This window comes from Passer montanus, unplaced genomic scaffold (assembly GCF_014805655.1).
Source record: "Passer montanus isolate IOZ18808 unplaced genomic scaffold, ASM1480565v1 scaffold61, whole genome shotgun sequence".
Lineage (NCBI taxonomy): Eukaryota > Metazoa > Chordata > Aves > Passeriformes > Passeridae > Passer > Passer montanus.
In genome coordinates, this window is record NW_024371149.1 from 2,944,823 (window position 1) to 2,969,197 (window position 24,375).

Genomic DNA, 24,375 nt, shown 5'->3' on the forward strand with positions numbered 1-24,375 from the left:
CTGTTCCGAATTCGAGTCAAGCCCCGGGGCAGCCGGGGCAGACGATGCGGGGCCTGTGCTCGGGAAGGCGCTCGCCCTGTCTCGCCGCGCCGCCTGGCAGGCTGGGGCACAGCAGGGTCGGACCGGGTGCCCCCCACACGGGCTAAGGCCGGCCCTCCCCTCACGGCTGTCAGCTGGGCTGGGCAGCAGCTGCCCTGCAGGGAGCCGCCGTGGCACCCCCCGCTGGCGGGGCAGCCCTCAGGCCCCGTGTCCCGGCGCCGGCCGCGCCCCCGGCCGGTCAGAGCCGCTGGCACCGCCTGGGCCCGGCGTCCTCCACAGCTCTGCCCCAGCAGCTGCCTCAGCCCGCTGCTGCTGCGGGGCCAAACCGGGTAGAGGGATACGGGTTACAATTAACAGAATGAAAAATAGGCTTTGAATAAACTGAACACCCGGAGAAGGCTAGAAAGTTGTTGTGCAGGTGGCACGTTAGGAGGAAAGTGAGTGGTATTACTGAAACAAAGGTAATCCAAGACACCTCAGCGCGGGAGCTTCGACTACCAGGCAAGTACCTTTAAGCTTGTTTACAAAGCAACCCCAGTGCGGTCAGACCTGCACCGAGCAGTGTGAGCCCCCCAGAGCCAGCCCCCGGCAGGGCCAGCCCAGAGCAGCGGCTGTGCCCTTGTACTCAGGAACTCCGATATTTGTGAAATTCGAGTTTGCTTTCCAGCTGGACTTACAGGCTGAGGATCTCTCGCTGAAAAGGATGCTAAAAAACCAAGCCCATTTTATTTAAATACCAGTCTGGCTTGTATTTAAATTTCTTACGGATCTGTCTTTAAGATTATAGCCATGAAACACTGGATGTGGGTTTCCTTCCTCTCAGCTGATGTTCACAAGTCGATACTAGGAAAGGAGAGACTGTCCAGCCAGTTACACTGGAGAAAATGTGAAACAGACTATGAATAAAATGCTGTGCAGTTCAAAAACAAAACGTGGGAGAAACAAAATGAAAGAGCAAGGAGTTTGGGGGGGGAGGTGTATTTTTTTTTTTAATACTAACTCTTTATAGTTTGGGCTATTTATGGATTATTTATAACTAGGATCAAATTTTCAGACAGAAATGGGATTTTTAATGTCAGCAGTCTTCCTCAGAAAATTTTTATTGAGGAAATATGCTTGTATGGCTGTGGAAGCCATTGTGATGATTGGAGTAAAAGAGTACAGGAGAAGACTGGGTTAAATTAATTCCTGCTAAATACCTACCAGAAGACTTGCTGTCTGTATGGGGAGCTGGAGATAGAATTGTACCAGGGTAAAAAGGATAGTGTGGCTATTTATAGTGCTGCCTTCAACACCATAGGAATTCAAAGGAAAACTCCAACTCAGCACACAGTCCTCTCATCATCTTCTTCTGTCAAGATTAAATGGGGCCTGAGATAATTTCCCCTACAAATCCTTTCTAGGAAGGATCTGTTCCTTTGTGCAACAAGGAGCTACCATGGTACAAATCACTCCAGAGGCCAAGTCCTCCTCACCCAGCCAAATGCCACCACTTTCCTTTTGGTAGCCAGAGGAAGAGGAGAAAAAGACCTTTACAATCCTCAGCACTTAAGCAGGAAAGACCAAAATATTTTGCCTGCCATGTGTCCTTTCTCCCCGTACTGTCCCCTGCCCTTCTTACACTGGGTGCTCTGGGGGAATTGCAAACAAAAGGGCAAATGTAGCTCCAGCACAATCCCAGTGCCAGGCAGCAAAGAGAGAAACAGGAACACACTACTGGCACACTGTCATGGTCATTCATGGTGTCTCTTGAGATCTCAAGGCCCTTATCCTGTGTGCCCCTCTTGCCACTGCAGAACCATCCATCTCTGGGAAGCAGTGGGCTCCAGTAGGGGTGTGGGGCACCTATTTGTCAGTAGAAATTAGCTCTGATGTTGAGAGTACAAATGAAAGCAGCTTTGGAAAGGGTATTAGCAGAAACCTGCCTGTCATGCTAAAAAGAGGATACACTCCTGGAGTTCCTTAGCTCCACTCTTCTTTTAGCATCATGGTGCCTCAGATCTTTCCTTCTCATCTTCCACCTTCCAGTTTCTTTTTAATAAGAGCTGCTTTTTCATTCTTCACAAAGCACTACGTATTCTGTCTCAATGCTCCTCTTTTGTAATTCTGTTACCAAGCTGTCTGCTAGGTGGGGAGCAGAAGGTGCAGGACTTGGTGCTGCCTTTGAGGTACAGGTAATTATTATGTGCATCTGTTACTGTGGTTGCTGCCTCAACAGGTGGAAAACATGCTGTTCTCTGATAGATTTGCAGCACGCCGTGCTCCTGCCTTGTCTTTTCTCTAAAGCCAGTCGTGTGGTGTTTCTAAAATAATAAACACAGCCTCACTGCTGCCACAAAAACCCCTGGTAAATATATTTTTATGGGAATGAAGTATTAAAGGATTTGAACACTTACTCACTGAAAGCAAAATATGAGCAGTAAGGTTGGGTAAAGATTCAAAGGCTGGTTTGCTTCCTTTCCCTGGGGCACATCAAGGCTGTACTGTTTGCACTTCAGAGATGGATAGTGGGGAATTACTTAAACCAAAATGATGGAAACAATTCAGACTATAATAATATAGCATAAGAGTTTCTCATATTACATCTATTCCCCATACTGCTGGCTATACTCTGCCTTCAGATTCACGTGCACAACTCTCATTGGAATCTGGAGGAACTGTATTTGAAGCCAAAATGCATTTCATTGTCTTTCTGAAGTCTCTCTGCAGCTTAGTGGCTAAATTCTGAGCTCAAGAACTGGGAACAAAGCTTGTCTAAACATTTCCCAGTGTCTGTCTCTGTGAGATTCCCATCTGTTGTGTTTTATTTTGAATTTCATCTTCCTACTTTCCTAAAAACACAAAGCAGAAACACACATTTCCTCTGCCCTGGAGTGCAGGAGTCACCTAATTTCCCAGCAGGTTTTCTCAACAACATACAGTGGATCCAAGTTTGTCTAAAAATGCTACAAGCCCTTTGTGGAGAAGAAAGGGAGGAGACCAGAAATGTGGGCCAAGTTTCTGAGTGTTGTGAAAAGCCCCTGCCCCCCAAAGAGACTCCATTTCCTGTTTCCTCTCTCCCAGAAATGTCACCTGGGTTTGGGTTTCGTTAAGAGAAATATACATTGCTCAAGTCCTCTAAGGCTTTGGTTTGTGCTTCCTGCTGACACTGCAGAGACTACAAGAGCCATGAAAGCTGAGTCTGACTTTGGGGATTCACATTTGCAATAGCAGAACAAATTAAATGGAGAGCCTGTTAAGTGAGTTGGGAGATTGTTGTTGACCAACAAATCTTCATTAACTTCCCACACCAAGCTGTGCTGCACTTCTAATGAAACTGATCATTGTTTCTCCTTCTATGTTTCAACTATTTCGCCACCAGGTTTGAGGGACATTGAGACTTGCTTGAGGTTTAATTAGAAATAAAACACTATATTAATCCATCTTGCTCCACACATGCACCCAGTTTGAAGCTGTTGGTGCATCTTTCAAATAGGCCAAGTTTCACTCTGTTCCCCACCTGTTACTTACTGCCTTGGTTTTTGCTAGTTCTTTTATTTACAGCCAGTGACTCACAGAGACTTTGTTCACTGGTTTATGGGGACTTTCTGGATCACTGCTTTGCATCACCATTAGTGGTTTGCATCACCAGATGTTTTAACTCAGGAGTTGCCAGCATGAACCCCAAGAGTTCATATGACTTGCACCTCCCAAAAGCTAAGCCTGTGCCCAGAACAACAAGCTTTCAGAGGATTAGAGCAAAGTCCTGTTCTGATGATGTTTGTGACTGAAGGGAGGCTACCACAACTGGGCCTCTGAGAGCCTTCCCTGCAGACCATTAGGGAAATATGGCTCCATAGGTATAACTCAGATGCCAAGTTACTCTGCTGTATGGGCTTTAAAAACTCTCTGTCCAGTTTAGGACAGAGAGGTTTAATGGAAAAGTACAAAGTAAACATGGGGAAGTACTCAGCAGTACTGAGAATGACACAGCCTAAGCAGAGCAGGATCCCCTGCTCCAGACTGTCTTTGCCATGAGGGAAGAAACGATTACTTTTAACAATTTACTCTTTTAAGTATAAAATACAAAACAAAATGTACATGCAAATATAGCATAAATGGGGAAGTTAGCCTTCAGTATGATTCTTTGACAGATACCATTTATGGTGGCCAGACTGCTTGTTGGCAGTAGGGCTTGGCCATATGCCATACCATGTTGTCCTCTGAGTCAGATAACACTCAAAAAATTTAGATGGCCCTCAGCCTTTTCCATGTAGAAAAGAAAGCATCAGTTATTTGGATCTGTGAGTAGCACCCCAGCACACAAACTTATGGGTTTCCAGCACTTGGGCACTGCAGCCTCCCCTTCACAAAGGTTCCTGTTGTGTCCCAGGTTGTACTGAAGAGTGCAACCACAACAGCTGCCTTCTAATAGGATTTGATTTTTTTTTTTTTAATTAGAAGTAACCTGTTTGCTATGCTATGGAAGAAAATATGTTCTGTTTTTGTAGTGGGTGATCTATGACATTTGGGGAACATATTTTTAACTGCTAGTTTGTTTTAGAAAAATGGTAAGAGTTAACCTGGAGGACAAATTATCAGAAATACCTATAATCCCAAGAGCTAACACAATTGCTGGGAAATTCTAGACCTCAAATCAGCTCTGCTACAGAATATGATGAATTTCTATTTTTTTCCCCTCCACAGACTTAGTAGCAAGATTTTACAATAAGAAGAAAGCAATTTGCTTAGCTGACTTGGGATTTCATCTCTTTCCCTTGCATCTCTTAGACTATACACACATAAGCAAGGAAGTTTCAGCTGTGTTCAGTCTCACTCTGACCTCTGTACTAAGTTGATTTACTGGTTTTAGTTCTCAAATAGTGTATTTCGTTATAACTCAAAGGATCTGATGAGAACTAGCTGGTATTTTAATGATTTATGAGAGGCATCTGTGACTGCATGGGTAGTGTACACATTGTGTCACTGCTGTAGGAGGAATTTGCATTGATCATACCAGCATGCTCCAAGACAAGAGCGTGTCAAATTCCTATCAGCCTGAGTTCGCAAACTTGATCTGACAGGTGGCCAAGCTTGCACTGGGACTGACCATAGTTCTCATGGTGGGAATAAAACAAACCAGCAGGATTGCTTCTAGCCATTGCATTATGAGCAGATTTCCATTCCTTTCTGTTGTTCTGTCTTGCAGTGCTTAAGAAGGTGTTTATCCTTCCCAGTTTTGTAGCCAGAAACCTGGGCCACAGGAACTTGCAATCAGCTCTGTCTGTGGTTTATCCTTCTGCCAGAAGACACTGGTGTGAAATACAGGCTACTGGAACTAACCTTCCAGACCTCTCCACATCTTGCCATGGCTATCAAATTGCTACCAAGTCTCAGATCAGAGAGGCTGGGGTGTGAGAAAGATAAAAAATCAATTAGACAGCACAGTTGCTTTAAAAATGCAGGGACAGCCATAATGTCCCTGCATTTAATAACAGATTATACTATTTTTTTTAATAACTGTAAAAAAAAGACTTTGCAAGCACAGAAAGAAGGGTATCGGGAGCACAGTGATAAAAAGGTTTCTTGTCCTTGGTTTGATTTTTTGTGTTCTGAATTTTCTTTTGAGTATTGAAGTCAATGTCTGCCAAAGCATTCCTAAAATCCTTGTCCCCAAGAACATGCAAGTCCAGCCTTGATGGTTACTCACCTCCTGTTGTAAGCTGCCTTTTGCCTGCTAGTGGTGAGTAAAGGCTTTTGGCCCACATTAAACCCGAGGACAGCTCTTCACTCAGGTCCAGCTATCACTACCACTGTTTGGCAGCACTCTGCCCTTCAGCTGCCTCCAGCTCAGACCTGGGGAGAGATACAGAAAAATCATCAAGCTTAACTTCACCATGTGCACCTGTGCAGTGGGAACAGCTCTGTTCCTCACAGGATCACTGTAATAACATGTATGAAAGGCATTCCAGTGCCCAAGAAACACCAGGGAATCTTGGCTGTCTACCTCCTGCTGTTTCACAACTTACTTCCTAGCAGGTTACTCGACCCTCCTGCTATGCCAGTGTAGGGGATAAGTGTCTGCTCTCTCCTCTGAGCTGGGTAGCATAGAGTGTCTTTGTGGTGCTGGTAGAGACCACAGGACAAGAACAAAGAGCAGTGAAACTTCTAATGCCCTCAAACAGAAGAGACACAAGAAAAAAGAAAAAATAAAGAAAAGAAAAAGAAAAGGCAGCAATATATTGTTTGTAAGATAGAAGAACATACCAGAGCTAGTCACAGGGGAGAAAGGCTTTGCATTGTGCCATCCTTTTGGTTAAATCCTTGGGGCAGAAACCATTCATTTGTAATGAGATTCTTTGAATTCTGAAGCCTGATGTTTTCAGTTCTGGGCTGGAGGACACTGCTGTATTAGTTATTGTTAACAGCAGCCTCATTCACCTTCAGATGTGGGTTGCTAAACTCTCTTGGGCCACAGGATGATGACCTAAGGGACTGCATTCCAACTGGGGTTTTGTGCAAGGCACAGCACAGGAAATCCTTGGCCTCTAAACCTTGCCAAAGCAGGAAAGAAACGTGACTTCAGGTAATTTAGAAGGTGACCTGGGAAAATTAGATGATGCTAGATTAGGCATATATAACATGGAGTAAATCTGAAGAATGAAACCATAGCTGAGACTGGAAACAACACCCAAGTGACACTTTGTGCTTCTTTGCCCAAGCTTGATGCAGCACACCCAGCAGCCCACCTGGCTTTCTCACGTTGTGTTCAGTTGGACTTGTGCTGCCCAAATCAACACCCCTTACACAGCAGACTGTATATGAAAGAGTGTAGGACTTGGGCTCTGTGGTAGTTGCAATTTCATCCCAAAGAGCCATAGAGATGGAGCAGAGAATGTGCTTGTGCTACAGCAGGAACACGCTCTGTCTCCCACACAGTGACAGTGTGAGGCTGAAGAGCATTGCAAAGGTGAGCCTCCAGGCCACCAGGTCTGCATCAGAGAACAAACTCAGCACATTTCAGGCTATCTGTGAATAAATCCAAGCTTGTTCCTCTCCCCAGGGTCATGCTGTACTGACATCATCCAGTAACGAGAGCGACATGCGCTCCCTGCAAGTGCAGGCAGCAAATATTGGTAAAGCATTGCTACAAGCCATGAAAAAGCAGTTAGGATTTGTGTTGCTCAGGGAGGGTGAGGGCTTTGGAGTAGTTGTACCAAAAAACCAGTGTCAGCCAGACAACCCAGCTGGTTCCGACTGGCAGCTCCAAGAGAAAATCAAAGTGGCACATGTTGCTCCTAATTTAGAGCAACCTGCATCAACTTGCCAGCCTGTCTTTCAGAAATGTTTCATCCTTCAACTTTTCAGTAAGCTTCTGAGGGTGCTTTTAGGAGGAAAAACATAGTTTACCAATTCAGAGAATACCAGTTATCACCCCGAATGTGTTATTGCTGGAGGGAAGAGAGATAAAGTGATGTAGCAATTCTTGAGCCCACAAGAAGAGCCAGCCTTAACACAGAAAAGCTCCATTTTAGGTAAGCTTGTCTTGAAGTGCAAGCATCATGATATCAGGAGTGTTTCTTAGCATGTCTAAGAACTATTTAGTGCTATTATTCCCTAGATTGGGATTTGTGTTTTCTTAAAAAGTAGTGAAAAGTGTCAGTATTGACTGGAGGAAGGAGTTGGAGGCTCTCAGAGCTGACAGTGAAGTCTGATGGCTGAAGTTCATTGCAGGAGAGGACACCAGCAATAATATTTGAGTAGGAGCAGTAGCCTGGCTTGGAGCTAGAGAGACTCTCAAATGTGGGCATGGTGCTGCAGTCACAAATAGCATGGAGATGTGGGAGATGATTTTGGACCAGCTACTGTGTCTTTGGGTTGTATGAAGTGTGTCTGCTGGTCTGTTAGATCAGGTTGGGTTAATGGGTGTAAGGATGCAGTTGGCAGCTGGGAGCAGAGGTACCAATGGGCTCCAGAGGGCCCAGTTCTGCAGCTGAACTGTGCTCACAGCCAAAACTCACATCTTTGCTGGGCTAGGGCTGGAAGGGAACTGACTTTGCTTTACTTGCTCTTGCTTGCCAATAGCCAGGTTCAGGTCCTTAGAGCTCTACAGTGTTCTTGCTCCAGCTGATGACTTCATGAACACCTAGTGCTGGGAGGAACACAGCTCCCTGTACAGCCTTAAACTCTATTACCCTGCACATGCAATGACATCATTGCCACCTGAGGGGCCAAACTCTGGTCTTGGCAGGTAAAAGCCTTTTGGGTCACCTTACGTTGGGGTTCTTGCTCTCAATGCATATTTATGTAATGATTGCTAGATAGCTGTAATTAAATGACTGTAAAGCACTACCTAAAATGCACCAGTAATAAATTCCTAATAGCTGATGCTGTAACAAGCAGTTACACAAAAGAATATATCGTAACATGCAGATTGTTAACAGTGTCTGGGCCTGTTTAATGCTCAGCTTTAAATAGCTACAATGCACACTATTAAAGAGCATGTAAGATTTGTAACTAGTAAATAAAGAGTCCAATTCAGAAACAAAATATACCCAAGCTTCAGTGAGGAAGAGGCCACAGAAGAGCTTGGGGTGGATAAATCACCTCTTATCTCTGCAATCCTTGTGGTGGTGCTACCTATCAGCCATGGTTTCTGTATAGTATATTCCATGTACATTCCTCTGCCTGGCACAGATTCTGTCCATGCCTCTGTCTTGACTCATGAACATGGTTAGGATCCCACTCACATTACAATTATGTGACTAGGTACAGCAACCCATGGTTTTGCATTTTGTGAGGGAAGGATGTATCAGGGAAAAATAATTTTGCTGCTCATATTTTTCACTTCTCTTACCCACTCAAAGTTGCCATGTGGGCTATAACTCTACAGAGTTGGTTTCCCATGGCTAAAGAATAAAGTAAACATACGTTCAAGACCCAGAAGAGTTAGCAAAATCAGCAGGTGGCCAGGTTTTGTACACTTGGTACAACATTGCTGCACATCAAAGGATGGCTGAGTCTGTCTAGCCACTGTCAGGATCTGCACACATGGTTGGTAAATACAAATGTACTAACTAGCTGATGACAAGAGAATATTTTATACTGCAGTCACAGAAAAACCTCCAAGGCCACCCTGCCTTGGGGCCTGCATGCTAATGTACATCCTGAAACAGTCAAGACCATTAAGTTTGAGAACTACAGCCTGGCCCACAGACATGCTATGAAAAAATTAGACATTTTTGAGGTTTCTGAGGCCTGGCAATCCATAACATCAGTGGAAATGGTGGTAAATTCAGCATATTTGAGAACCAGGATGGGTTGATTAAGTTCTTCCTTACATTTGAGCTGTGCTTTGTATCAAAAATGTAGCTGCTGATTTCCCTGGATGGGCACACAGAGAAAATTTTACTTTGACAGTGGGGAAGCATCATAATTGCTCTCAAGTTAGGACAGAAAATGTTCACCAATGCAGTACCAAGAGGAAAAAAAAATCGAATGTTTTTGCCCTGCACTGCTCCAAGCTGTCCAGTACAGAGATTTAGTCTGCTCCTCAACACAGGCCTTGTGTGAGCTGTGGAGAGCAAGTCCACCCTAATGGATTTTGCCACGTCCCACCAAGTGGGTGCATTGCCCTAAATGCATAGCTGGGTTACACTTATGAGTCTGGAAGCCTCCACTAAATTTGGAAGTGCTGTTCAGATTACATCCTCCAGCTGCTGAAGAGATTTTCTTACAAACAGTTGGCTACTCAAATACCTTGTGCCTCCCTAGGCACTGCCTCTGTCTCAGCTTTCAAGTCCAGCCAGCCCTGCCTCAGTCATTGCTGTGTTTGATTCATGCCATCTATATCTTGTAGCGCTCCCAGCAATTGATAAATTATGACTCCAGTGAGACTATTGGGTTAAATGCTAAGGAAGAAAGAATGATGACAGTAATACTTGTCATTTGTGTGGCGATGTAGCAACACAAAACCTCTCTCAAACATACGTTATCTTGGAGGAACCTTTCCGGGGGATAGGCTTTCTGAGAAATGTTTATGGCTTTTGAATACATGATAGGCATGAACTTGACATGACCTACTTGGCCAAGCCCTGAGCTTCAGCCTGGTCTTTTACCACCACAAATCAGTCTATTCGAAGTATAGCCAGACTGATATCTTCACTGGGATGGCAAGGTTATAGCACAGAGCAGCTTGAGAAAACACAGCATGGAGGCTACTTTGTTCTCAGGATTTAAAGACTTGGAAATATTTTTACTAATGTCATAAGAAAACGACTCAGTTCTACCTATACAGAAAAGCCAACATAGGCCCTGGGATGATTAAAATATTTGGCACTTGATTGAAATGAGCACATTAACATCCTTATAGTATATGCAGATCCCTCCTATATCTTGGCATTGGAAAATGCAAGTTAAAGCAGAGGTTTTAAAGGCTTTCTATTAAATTTCCTAGACACAAGAGTTCTTTTTCCTCCTGACTCACCACAGCATCATGCTGCAGGATTTTCTGCTGCTTCATCTCAGTCTTCATACCATCCTCACAACTTACTCTTGTATCAAGGTAATGTTAAATTGTAAAATTACACTGCCTTTTCATTTTGTTTATTTAAATGTCATGGAATTGGAGAAATTGGATAAAAGGTGGCATATGTTTCCAAGGACTGAGACACCTGTAAAGGAACCTTAAGTCTCTAAAGGCCCTCTCCCCAGCATGGCACTGAATAACACCAATTCTGTTACAGATAAAGCTGTAGTCACTGAATTAACTGAAACCCAGCCAAAGCCTCTACAGTGTATGCAGTCCATAGGGGCATTCCCTACTGGGCAGACAGGAATCCTGGTCAGAAGGAGGTGTTATCTGGGACCTCTCACAGGACTACTTTCTTCCTTGGATAGTTGATATATAAGGAACCATTGACCTGGTTGCTCTCATCACTCAACTGCAGCAAAGCCACTGACACACATCAGTCCAGGGAGGTGGCTACAGGGGCAGGCAGGGATGGTGGCACAAACAGCCTGTGTCATACTCTGGGTCACTCTGCATCATCAGAATGACCTGCTCGCAATAGGCCCCTGATTGCAATCCTCCTGCTAGTTGTAATTAAGGAAATTCTGTTGCATAGTACAGATACAATTACAGTTGCAGTACCTGCTAATTCAAAATTAATATAAATATAATGGCAAAATTTCTCCTGTGTAATTGAATAATTACCATAATACAACTCCAGTAGAGCAAAGATCAGGAATGTTTCATGTCATCATCATTCAGCATCATCATCCAGAAACCAGCATTTTAAAACTGTATTGCTTGTTCATACAACACACATCTTAGACCCACTACAAAAAGTCAGTAGAGAGGAAGTGAGCTGAGAATCATTAAAAACATATTTTTTAGATGAATGGCCATCACATTATTACAAATAATAATTTTCCTTTCACACTAGTTTTTTTTAACCTATCCATGTTCCTTATAAAACATTACACTTTACATAGAATTGTTTTCCTTAAACATGAGCGTTTCAGTAATGACACTTGCATGTATAAATTTAGTGAGTTAAGATGTTAGACTGATGCCAGGACTAAGTAGTCATTTATCCAGAAAAAAAAAATTGTCTTGTTTTTCTCTCTGTAAATTTTCTGTGGAAAGCTATTCTTTTATTCAGGGCATTCAATATTCACCATATTAGTTGGATAGTCCTACTGAGGCTTCTCTGATTTTGAATCATTCACAGCCTGTTAGTTACAGTTATTTCACATTTGAAATTTGAACTCTAGTCCTTTCTTTTTATTGGATATAGAGTTTACACAAACTGATGCTATTCTCCAGTTAAAAAAAATGTGACCAGAATGAAAATGAACTAAGTTTTGTACACACCAGCAGCAGTTCACATCTGTGTTTCAACGGGAGTAAATTCCTTATCTATAATACAATGTTCATGTGTTATGAGCACAAGCTGAAAGTCATCTTAGAATAATTCTGAAGAAGCAGTCCCATCTTATAAAGGCTGTTATTCCACAGTGTTAAATATCCATGGAGCACACAGTACCTCCTTTTGCCCAGCCTATGCAGTTATGTTTCCTTTTAGAGACAATTCTAACAAAACAAAACAAAACAAAACAAAACAGTCTTTGAAGGAGCCCTTTTCCTTAGGTGCACTGTATGTCACAGGTATCTGCCCAGCTCCTGTGAGGCTTAGGAAAGCAAGGCTGACAGCAGCCTTCAGTCCTCTGAGGTAATAGGAAAATCAAAGTATTTATAAAGTGGAGAGGGCAAGAGAAAAGGATAACAGAGTGTTGAATAAGAAAAAACCAAAACAGTTTCAAGCAACTTTACAGGGAGTGAGAAGTGCCCTGGAGTGGCCATTAGACACACTGCAAGAAATTAGGTACATGAAAAAAGGGGAACATTTGCTGCAGATATTATGAGGTGGGAAGGATTGGAGGAGGTTGTTATTCTTGAAAATACTTAATGAACTGGCAGATGGCCCTGTGATCAGGGCACAGGAAATCCAAGTCCCATTTCTGCTGCAGATCTCCTGTGTGGGATCAGAGAAGTGTCCAAGATCACCAGCAGGAGCCAGGCAGAGCTGGTATGGGGGACACTGGGGTGGCCAGTGTCAAAGCAGCAGACAAAATCAATGGGAAATGCCTGTTCCAGTAGGGAATTCCTCCATGCCTCCTCTTGCATAAAGCCATCCAAAATGGGCAAGAACATCTGCTTTTGTTTTCCCAGTAAAAGCTGACACTGGAGGAGATATGCACATTTGGGAAGGGAGCACATTCCACAGTGGAGCTCTTTGTAATGCTCTTGTAACAATACAAGACCGTTCTGGGAACATCACTTGGTGAAATCTTACTGTGTCCAAGAGGCCAGAGCTGCCATGAAGGTGGCAGGAAAAGGTGTACTGAAATGACAGGGGGCTCCTCTTGGCAACAGGGTGGCAAGGCAGATCACGCCACGTGCAGGGCAGAAAGGTGACTTGTAGGGACCATTCTGTGGCCTGACACTTCCTTCATTTTCTATGGATATTTCAGGGAATTAGTTGCTCCATTGCCCTTCAGCAAGGCACTGCATTAATGTGAAGGTGCAATGAGCTCCCACAGCAGGCTAGCCTTTAGATCCTTTGATCCTCTTGCTCAGTCTTTGTGCATACAAAATAAAATTGCACCAAATTGTGAATTTAGGGCTGGAGAAAATACCAGGGTGGGAAACTAGGAAAACATTTCACCACAGTTGGTGTTTTAAAGAAATGATCAATGAAGGTGCTTGAACTTAAATACAACCTATTTGTTAACAATAGATTTGTTCAGCAGAAAGATGCAAGATTTCAGGTTTGCTGTCCTGGACTGTTCTACCCCAAACCACCCTTCAAATCATTTATGCAGAATACATGCTTCAGGCAGTGCCAGAGCAAGACTTTGACTCACTGACTACAGCTTCACCCACGTCCTAGACAGGTGCTTCTGTTCTAAGGCTCATGACTTGACAGACTTCCTACTATCTCTGTAATGCAGATGTTTGGGTCATTTTTAGAATGTACAAGAAAAGAAGTATAAGATTTTCTTAGAACAGAACTCTAGGAAAAATGTAATTTCTATTACCCTCTTAAAAAAATCCTCTCAACAGTTCAAATCTACAGCTAACACTGTAGAGAACCACTATTTCAAAAGAAACATACCATATGTAAACAGTAATTCCAAAGATAAAGTGATGCCTAAAAAAAATGTTTCTCCTTGTAACTGAAGTACTTGCTTCAAGACTAGAAATGGGATAGTTCTTAGAGGGAGCAGAGAGGAGAGGAATGCAAATTAAAACAACTTAGTAAAAAAAATTACTCAGTGCTCCTATAACTGCTCAGCTGGAATCTCTGTAACTCATCCAGATTTTTCTAACATGAACGTTTCTCATGAGGGCAACCAGTATGGCCAGTAAATACCATTGGAAAAAAACAAACTGCTCCTTACAGAGTTTTCCTCACTGAAGCTGACAATTAATAGGTGACCAGTGAATAACATTTTGCATTACTGATTCTACTCAGTCCAAATCAGTTTATTGAGCAAATTAGAAGACAAATCAGATTAAGAATATATAAGGAAGCCCTAGTTACCTGGTTAAAGGAAAACCTCAGCATACCATGTTAATTCTTTGTTTCTACACTCTTGGATATATTTACACAAGACATTTTCCATAGCATTACCTCTTTCCAAGTGAAGCCTCGTGCTGGGATATCAAGGGCTGGGCTTTTTCACTGTGTTATTAATAGGATTCAGAATTCCAAACAGTAGTAGGAACTTCTCCGTTTCCTACGAAGAAAATAATCTTTAAAAATATGATGAAGTTTTCATCAACTTTTCAACAAGGTGAGAGGAAGAAAGGAGCCTGTCAGAAATATCTCTGGCTGGTGGTGAGTGTCTTCTGTCCCCTTTCAGGATGGCCTGGGACTCCTTGTGCAGCCAGGACTTACGGCGGCCTAGGATAAGAAGTGCCTCAAGCTGGATGCCCAACAGTGGGAGCAGCACTGGGACACCATCCCTGGAGGAGCTGCGGCGCCTGCTCTGCACACGCACACACCCCACGGGGCACGTGGATGAAGTCTGGCCAAACCTTTATGTGGGAGACCTGTAAGAGACAGGAAGGGCTGAAGGTTATTGCAACTTTTCCCCCAAATCTTCCACTCTTTATTTAAACACAGAGAGCTAGGCAATAATCTGGGGACCTCTCACAACAGGTCTAAGTGTTGAACAAGACTGAACTGGGCATAGGATGCTGTAGCATAGAGAAAATGCATTGAATAAAAAGAAGATCCCCCACATCCTGGTTTCTCCTCCTGCTTAGTGCAGGAGTGACACACTGCAACAGCCCACTGGAGCTGTGGCATTGGTACTTCAGGCAGTCATGCCAAAGCTGGGTAAAACAGGATCAAGCTCATTTTCTCCTCACTTTGCCAGATGGCATCAGCCCTCTCAACTGATAAATACTCAGCAGAGGTGACTTGGTGAAAAAGTCCTTGAAATCAGAAAACTCTTAGCTTGTGCAGAAATATCTCCACCACCAACTTCCATCAGTTGAGAACCATCTAAACGTATGTTTGGGAAAAAACAGAGGGAAATCTAAGAGTTAGTGTCTTTTAGTGTCTTAACAAGTCATTTCTGTCTCAAAGCATTCTGATGAATACTTTGAGCCTGATCAACCTGTCAAAAAAATAGCCACTACCACTTCCTGTGGTTGTAACAAACTCACCATCAGCAGCATGCATTGCAGTGCAGCAGGCAAGTATAATTGTTGCAGGGTTTGTATAATTCCCCGTCTTTGTTCCAGGTACGTCGCTCGCGACAAGGCCCAGCTGAGCCGCATGGGCATCTCCCACGTGGTGAATGCCGCTGCCGGGAGATTCCGCATCAACACTGGGCCCAAGTTCTACAGCGACTTGCCTGTGGATTACTACGGAGTAGAAGCAGAGGACAACCCAAACTTTGATCTCAGCATTCACTTCTATCCAGTTGCTCAGTACATTAGAGAAGCACTGAATTCCCCAAGAGGTAACCAGGCCATCTCTGCGTGTTGGTTATTTTCTGCATAGTAGACAAGCAGGGAAAGTTATTAAGTATTATTTGACATAGACCAACCCACCTGCATGTGGGTAAGGATGGAGATACCCAAAAAAAGTAGCATCCTACCTGCCTCCTGAACTCCTAGTGGTAGTTCTCCTGTGTCCCTGAAACAGGGAAGGATGCACTGAACAGGCTTTTAAATGGGTTCTCCCTATGCCTAGTGTTATTCATCACCAAAAGACAAAAAGCAAGTGTCCTTCATTACCTACAGGAAGATACTGACCTAGGAAGAGGCACATTATTTGATCTTTTCAAATTAGTGATGGGATTTAAAACAAAAGGGCAAGTGCCATATTTGAATAAGAAGATTCAACTATAATGCTACAAACTGTGCAAGTGCTAGAAACACAGAAGAGGGAAGAACTTGCTATAACGCAGTTCTATAGAAGGGAGATCAAGCAACATCACCATCCTGGAATAATGTCATGTTGTTGCTAGAAAAAGTATAACTTTTAAATAGGAAGACAACCCGCAAAATCCTCAGATTCACTTAATACATGCCAGGTGCAACACCAGAGGCCTGGGCCAATGGGAGGTCGTTACTACTAAGGGCTAGCTTTCACAAAAGCAAATCATGACTGTGCCACAAAACTGTACAGATACTACTCAAAAGTAAGTGACTTAATAAGAGAACAGTTGTATACTCAGCAAACCATTTTGCTTGCATCATGGTGAGCTTTAATTGCAATCAGGGCCCTAAAGTACTAACTACCCAGCTTAATTGTATGCATTGGTAGATCTGATCCACACCCTACTAGCCAGAAAGGGGAGGCACAGTAACTGCAAACAGTGTACCTTCATGCTAGGTACCTGTGTGTTTGCTGCTTTTTGGAGGGCTTGTTCTGTTCTGTTAGAAAATGTTTGCCCTTGTGTACTTTAGGGCTGCATTTGGGGAATTTGGATTTTCACCCATTTTTATTACAGCGTACACTTTTTGCAATTGAAGTCATTATTGGCAGTGCTCCAGAGAAAGGTAAGATCCAAAATCTGTTCGTGTGTGTAAAAGCAAAGTTCCAAATCAATTGACAAAAGACAGAAAACAGCAGATGAATTGTAAAAGTCACAATAGTAAACAAAACTAGTGCTTTGCAAAATGCATGCCGAAATACTAAGTTATGAATGCAGAACAAGTTACAGCTCAAGGCGTATTTATCCCTGCTCCCATGCTTTTAGCACTGCTTTACTGAACTCCATATGGAAGTAGAGTTCTGGGAATGGAGACAAGGTGAAATTTAATCATACACTGTCCAGCTGTTGCTGACATTCATCATTTTGAGGAAAGCACAACAGTTTAGAAAATATATAAACAAGATGTTCTGGAAGCATAATTTCCTGAGGTACAGAAATTTAGCAGCTAAATACCCATGACCTGTGCAGGGATGAGACAGGGAGGGGATTGTTACATCATTTAGAAGAAGAAAAAAAAAAGTAGTGTTTATTATAAGCAGTGAAATTGAATAACAAAAAAAATATACCAGGTGACAAGAGTCCTGTCCATATTAGATACAGGATGTAACAAGGTACTACTGCTTGGTTAAGAAGTCATTTAAGACTGCTGCTTAACTGTTACAAGCAAATCCAACATCAGTTTTTTTCTTTAACAGAAATATATTAGTCTTTTTACCTAAGTGGACAAGTCAAAGTTAAGACTGTATGAGGCACAAACGTATTTAAAACTAAGACTCAAGTACTCATTAGAATTAGATAAGAACTGTTATTTCCATCATGCTTGAAAAAGAAATCTGATGCTTTACACCACAGACAGATTTATTCTAGATTTCTACCTTAGGTGAACAGAACATTATCTTTGGTGATGTAAGGAGTTTGTTTTTAAGGCAGTTTCTTAAAACTCAGGTGCCAGAGCGTGAGCAAAAGGAAGTAGAGACTTGCTCCTACTTGGGAGCTGTTCCTGTCATTGTGGTCATGGCTGCATCACACCCTGACTTCTTTCATAGTCTTTGTTGCAGAAATTAGACAATACATGCACTACTATTGCAGCCAAGCCACATCAGCATTTACGATCCCTGCTTCTTTGACTGCCTTTCCTTCAGCACAGCCCGGCTGGTTCTTTGCCCATGTAACAGAGCTGTTTGGAAAGGCTCAGACAAGAGAGAACAGATGCACAATCTGACTCCTTTCCTACAAGGAAAAACATGGAGTTGGGAAAGTACTAGCCTTCTCGCTCATGCTCAAAGGACAACACCTTGAATATCAATCTTGACCCTTTGCATGGCCACCTGTGCAATTTGCATTTCTCTGGAGTGCAGCTAAACCTAAAGTAAATCAGCAGGGTTTTGTGAAGTCTAACAAAGGAGGAGGGAAAGAGATGATGAAAGCATTTAATGAAAACTATTAAACTAAGACTGTGCTGAGAGAAAGATTCCCAAGTAGAGAGCTTTGCCTTTTATTGACCTCCGAACATGTTTAAAACAGGCAGGTTAAAACCACCCATTAAAAGCTTGAAATGGCAGACTCTCTCAAAGCCATTTCCGTTCCTCCACTTCAGCAGAGCAAATGAAAAGCTAGGCTCCCTCTCCTGTCACCTTCTTGTTGGTGGGAGTTATGAAAGCTGCTTAGCTTTGGAGAAAAGGGTCTTCTTGCTTGACTTCACTGTAGGTGCATTACATACATCAGTCTGACCTCCCACTCTGCAGCAGATGACAGCTCTTACCTGCTCTGACTTGCCACTATTTAAAGCTCTCCGTAGGCTTCTTGCTATTTTCAGCTGTGACAAAACAGATACTGGATTAATCAGGAAATAGGCAGTGGATTCTGTACCTGGCTAAAACCTAACAGGAGATGAGAAAATAGTGGAACAAGCCCCTAGGGCCCATTAGCCCAGCTGAGCTCTCCTGCTGAGCAGAGTACTTCAGCTGGATCCAATGGAGTGAGGGCAGCTGGGATGCTGACTATGGGTGACAGATCTGGAGCTTCATCTTAAGCCAAATTGAATCCATCCTGCAAGAAAGCAAGGGCTAGTTTAGGACATTTAGCTCATTTAATGATGATTAGCAAAAGGACAATAAGTTATTATGTGTTTTAATGACTGATCTTGTTCAACAACATTGAATTTCCTAACTTGAATTTGGCCAACAAAGTTGAATGTGCAAACTTCATCCCTAGTGCAAACCCTTTGATGTTAGTAGAGTTACAGCAGGCATGAGCTGGATAGAATATCCATAATCCGCTGTTAAAAACCCAGTGTTATTGTTCTGCACAAATCCCAGACAGATGACAGTTATTGTCTGCCTCTGCAAAAAGTAGCTTGAGATGTGTGGTGCAAAATTTCAAATAAGGATTGCAAGATTTAATAATGCCAGAAGCTAAGTGCCCCTACTTCTCCTCAGTTAATCCCATTATTCCTAAGGGATCCTGTTTCATGCTCAGAGAGAAGATTGCACCATGGTCCCCTCATGTGGGACCAGTCCAGCTTCTTTTTGCACTGTATGTTAAATGAAATGGGGGTGGGGAAGACAGAGTTGGAAGATGACAGCTCATGGCACGGATTCTGTGGTGCAGGAGATGTGGTTATAACCTCCTTGCCTACCACACGACAGGGCAGCTCTGTGAACGCTGCTCTCCATGGCTGTGCTCCAGCAGCCAGCAGGGATCCAAGCCTGAGTGCTGGGACATCTCAGCTTCATCCTGCCAGGGGCTATGGAATGGCTGGAATCACCCACCACAGTCAGCCCACGGAGCAGACGTGCCTCAGGCGCTGGTCACATGCAGGATGTCACCAGGGGTTCACAGTGTCACTTCACCCATTTGCAGCCACTGCTAAGAGACGAGGGTCTGACCCTGTAAACAGAACCAAACAGCAACAGAGCTTTTGTTTCCTTACTCAAGTTTAACATTCAATTTGTTTGCTAAAAATAATCGCATAGTAAATTCAAATCTGCTTTCATTAGAGCAATTTTATATTAATTAAATCATTTCACATGACTGATTTATCTGCAACAAACAAGTCATTTTATTGTCAGTGTACCAGCATTTATCATAGCCCTTGTTTCACTATGCACAGAGGTTAACAATGTTGGAATACATATTGCACTTGTAAAAGAGATAATATACCTACATCCTCATGGGAATAAGTGATTAGAGAACCATGCAGATTAGGACCAAGGTCAATACTTGGGGCTTGTCCAGGTTTTTGCTGAGACACCTTCTAAAGATCTTTGCTGATAGAAGAGACTCTTCTGAAGTGCAGATAAACCAGAGAAAAAGGGAAGAAAAGTCAGTGTATTCTTTTTGGACACAGTCTTCTCTCAGACACAGACACAAGACAATAGAGAGCCAACCTGTACAAGCAGGAGCCTGGCATTTGTTCTGCTTTCTGTGCCTCCAACAAAAACACAACAGGCAATATTTAACTTCAGCATTTATACCTGTGCTTAGTTTGGTATTCAGTTGAAGACTGCTAGTGGGGCAGAGCATTTTCAAAGACAGAAGTCTTCATACAGGTGTGGGGGAAGGACTCAAACAATTTTACAAAAATTAGATTCAGAACATCAAGTCTCCTTTCCCCCATCCAGTTTATGCACAAATTTAGATTTAATTTCAAAATATATAGTGATGCAAAATCAAATCTAACATTAAAGCCAGTTCTTTGTTTTTTTCTTGTTTTTCTCCCTTATGATGCAGTTCAAACCATAAATTCTTACTGTTTTAGTTGGAGAGTGCTGGTAGCTCAAAAGTTTTCAGACAAAGACAAAAAAAGGTGAAAAAGAGTGGTTCTGATTACAAGAAAAAATTTCAGAACATTTTGTTTCTTGACTTTTGTTATTTGGGGTGCACATTTTGGGTGAATGTCTGGATTTCCCATTCCTGCCAACACATTGCAGTTAGGCCTCCTGCAAAGTACTAAAGCAAAGATTTTTCAAAAATCTTTTGGTCTAGCCCTATTTGCAGTATTTTTCAAAGTGAAATTGCTCCTGATTCCTTCCTGCTCCTCTGAAAATCTCAGATCAGGGTTATTTTGATCCCAAGTGCCTCCTCTGGGGAAGATAGCATACATGCCCTACAAGGTTGGTGAGAAGGCTAATGGAAGTGCAGCACATTGAATAAGAAGTCTGATGGAAATTCAAATTAGCATTATCTTTTAGCAGGGATGCAAAACATTTCTCCATATGCCCATAAAAAGCAGGACTTTACTTCCAAGAACTTACATGAAGTTAATGGAATTGACAGATAGATGCAATTTAACTTGAATAAGGGCATCAATATCTCGATAAATTCTATGAAACTGTATCTGGATGAGAAAACAGAAATTCTGCAAAACTGGCCTTACATTGGAAAATCTCTTCCTTCCCCCAAAGGTTTTGATGTCTGGTCCAAGTCTGCTGTCACCAGAGCTGTTTTTGCCACTTCCTTGGAGACTATATTTGTCCCTTTATTTCTACTGAAGACATGTCTATCTTTAGGGCTGCGCTCGGATTTCTCATGCCAGGATAATGAGAGGTGGCTGTGTCACATACATTGTGGAATTCAACACTTCTCTCAACCTGCTGGCCAGAGCAGGTTTTCACAACACATGCTCACCCTCTCTGAGCATGTGGCTATGCCATCATCATTAGTCAGAACTAAAATGGTTGCTAAATAAATACTCTGTCATAAACAAAATGGGATTTAAGATTAAAAGCTGTGTACAAAGTACCGAGAATTAACACCTAGGGGGATGGGGGCAATCAGTCTGAACGTTTTGTCTGGATCTAGGCTCATCCTCAACAAGGATATTTTTGTCTTGCTCCCTAGTAATAGAGAGATTAAGATGCTGTAAGCACAAACAAAACAAGGAACTCGCCCTGAAAAGCTGTCTGTTCTTTCTACCCCTCCTTACATTTTGCAGAGAAGCAGCATCTGAGATAGTCTAGTCCATATCCAGAGTAACATGGAATTGTCATTGCTGATTTTTCATCTTTTCTGGATATAAATTGTGCTGCCACTAAATTGCATTTTGTACAGCTATACAATGAATCAACAAGAGACCACATACGTGACAGTCTAAAAAAAAAAATTTATAAAAGTAGAAAATACCTTGTTTCAAACTTGTGAAGATTTCCAGTGAAGAGCTGTTCAGAAATTTCCATGCTAAAAAGACATTTTCTTCAGCTGCCTTAATGGGAGGCTATCCATTTGGTAGTCAGAAGTTCATATCTGCTTCTAATCACTTGTTACTCTACTAACGCCGAGTTGCTGGGCCACAGTGTCTGTGAAAAAAATAGATCTGATTGCAGCAAAGGACAAGGGAGCTTGAAAATGTTCAGGCATGGTTATAATTGAGTAGAAAAGTTATACAACAATTGAGTTTCACTCTCAACTAAAAAGTTCTCATTTATCGTACCATGTTTGTGAAAGTTGAAGCATTTTACAATATTTACAGGATGCAAATTTTCAGGGTTTGGAATGAGCTTTTTGTTTATATCTAGAGGAAAATGACCACAAACCTGAATTCTTCTGAGAGCAAAATTTTCCTTTAATTAAAAAACTTCCTTTAATTTCAAATAAGACAATTTAAAAATATTCATCCCCCATCCAATGGGTCAAAATCACACATTAGAAACCTAGGAGGCAGTTTCAATACAGAATTGAGCTTCTTAGGCTGTTTCCATTCATGATCACAGCAGGAAAACCAAAAGCAGAGCAGAGGGAAGAAGAGAGTCACTCCACTGGATCCCTGGGAGGTGTTCCCTGAGGCTCACTTATGGCAACAGGGGAAGGACTCATGATGTTACTCCTTATGAACTCCTAATGAAGATGTACACCTTGCACTGAAATCTCTGGAAAACTAAAAACATTTCATAAATTGTCTTCCTACTGGTCAATAAACAGGGAAAAATAGAAGCATTAGGGTAGGACAGTGATTGGTATGGGGCAGGCTATAGAAATAAAAGTGCATAAGTGAGCTGGTGCAAATGCCATATACAAACAGCTGTTCTTAATGATAATGCTCATTTTCTTCACACACTTGCAAAAAAGCCTGGGCAGCAGTCAGCACCCTCAGACAGCATTACTGCCCTAAGCAAGAAGAAAGAAGAGTTTGTGGAAAACCATGAGTGTTGCTGTAACAGCAGTGAGCAGTCCTGAGCATTGCACTTCTGAAATCCCAAGTTTCCAAGCCCTCTGGTAGTAAGTAACCTGCCAAGGCTGCTTCACACAGCACGGCCATCAAGCGTGAGCTCTTGAAACTTTGGCAGCAAATACATCACTCCCAAAACTCCACATGAGCAAGCAGGGACACAACGGATGGCAGGCTGGAAAGGATAAGGGTGTGCTGTCAGGCTGACAGCTAAGCTCAAACAAGCGACCATGGATCCTGGAACACAATTACAAATTTTCTGTCCCCAGCCAGTAAAAACCCCATGTTCCCCAACCAGGGGAACTGCACCAGGGCTGCTCTGCAGGGCTGTACACACCTGCTTTCCCATCCCCAATACCAGCTTCCATCTCTGCTCCAGCACAATAACCCCCACCATAAGGCCTGCTGGCATAATTGCAAATCTCTCTCCTTTTTCTAGGCAAAGTACTGGTTCACTGTGCAATGGGAATCAGTCGGTCGGCAACTCTTGTCCTGGCTTTCTTAATGATCTGTGAAGGTATGTCCCTCGCCACCGCCATTCAGACTGTGCGCTCCCACAGAGGGATCTGCCCCAACTCCGGCTTCCTCCAGCAGCTTCGGGACTTGGACCTCCGGTTAGGAAGGGGCACAGGCAGAGGAGCAGAGGCCTGCTAGTGCCAAGAAGAAGCTTTGTCTTCTGGCACCAGCCCAAGAGATGCTGCCATCACTGAAGAGTGCAAAGATGCTGTCAGGACTGCTCTGTAGCTGCATGGAGAAGCCATGGGGAAAGGCTGAGCATGAGCAAACTGTTAGGAACTGTCAGGCATGTATTTTTTGCATAAGCACACTAATTGGAAAGAAAATGGAATAAACAAGGATTCAAACTGGCAGTTTTGCTCACCTGGGCCTGTTTATTCAACTACCTGTTGGGCAGGGCACAGGGAGCAGTTGCGTTTTCATGTAGAATTAAAAGTCAGCACAGTCAACTTGAAAGAATACTTTTTACTTGCTTATAATTGCATTTATTTGGCAAGAGGGAAAATGACTAAACTAGTAAAATAAAAGGAAAGCATAAGGCTTTTAAGCAAATCTTTAACGTTTCACATCCAGCTGGCTCAGGGTGAGACTGCAGGTTTTGCAAGCTGACATGATCCTTTGGTCTGACGTGGTGACACCAGTCAGGATCCAATTCATACCATGGGCTCCCTCTGCTACAAGCCACAGAGGCTCTTGCTGAACCTTCAAGTCCTTTTTGCTTCAAATCTATGGCAAATACTCAGAACTTAAGGACCATGAAATCCTCAGGAGCCAACTCAAGCTCTGAAGCAGACACTGCACCCTGGGGCCCAGCTGTTGACAGCCTCTCTGCTGGTCAGAGAGAGGAAGGTGTCCCCTTGCACGCATGGAGCTAGGAGCACGCCCAGGGCACACTGCCCACTGGCACACTGCAGGGCAGCGCAGTGCCAGACAAATGTCCTCCTCTTTGCTTACAACCCGACGCTTGAAATCACATTCCTCAGATTTCCCCTGTTTTAATGGAAAGTCAGAACCTAGTGTCGTCATGTCAGAGCAAAAATGAGCAATGCCTCTAACAAATCCAAAGCAGCAGCTCTGCATTTCAATTACTCTTTTACGCCCAATTGGCCACATTTAATCTTGTGAAGAACTCGAAGCAGATATTTGCTTCA

The 24,375-nt window shown here is 42.9% G+C and overlaps 1 protein-coding gene and 1 long non-coding RNA gene across 2 annotated transcripts; one reads left to right on the plus strand and one right to left on the minus strand.

Moving 5' to 3' along the window:
* Positions 1-49: 49 nt before the first annotated feature.
* LOC120510959 (dual specificity protein phosphatase 13-like) lies at positions 50-23,577 on the plus strand. Its single transcript, XM_039727446.1, has 4 exons — positions 50-540; positions 14,452-14,643; positions 15,341-15,561; positions 23,148-23,577. Exons 2-4 carry the CDS (start codon positions 14,453-14,455, stop codon positions 23,360-23,362), a joined length of 627 nt encoding a protein of 208 aa, XP_039583380.1. The 5' UTR covers positions 50-540; position 14,452; the 3' UTR covers positions 23,363-23,577.
* LOC120510960 lies at positions 15,573-23,131 on the minus strand. Its single transcript, XR_005629639.1, has 3 exons — positions 21,667-23,131; positions 19,709-19,829; positions 15,573-19,431 (listed from the first exon to the last, which is right to left on the minus strand). It is a non-coding gene; the product is annotated as an uncharacterized LOC120510960 (long non-coding RNA).
* Positions 23,578-24,375: the final 798 nt, after the last annotated feature.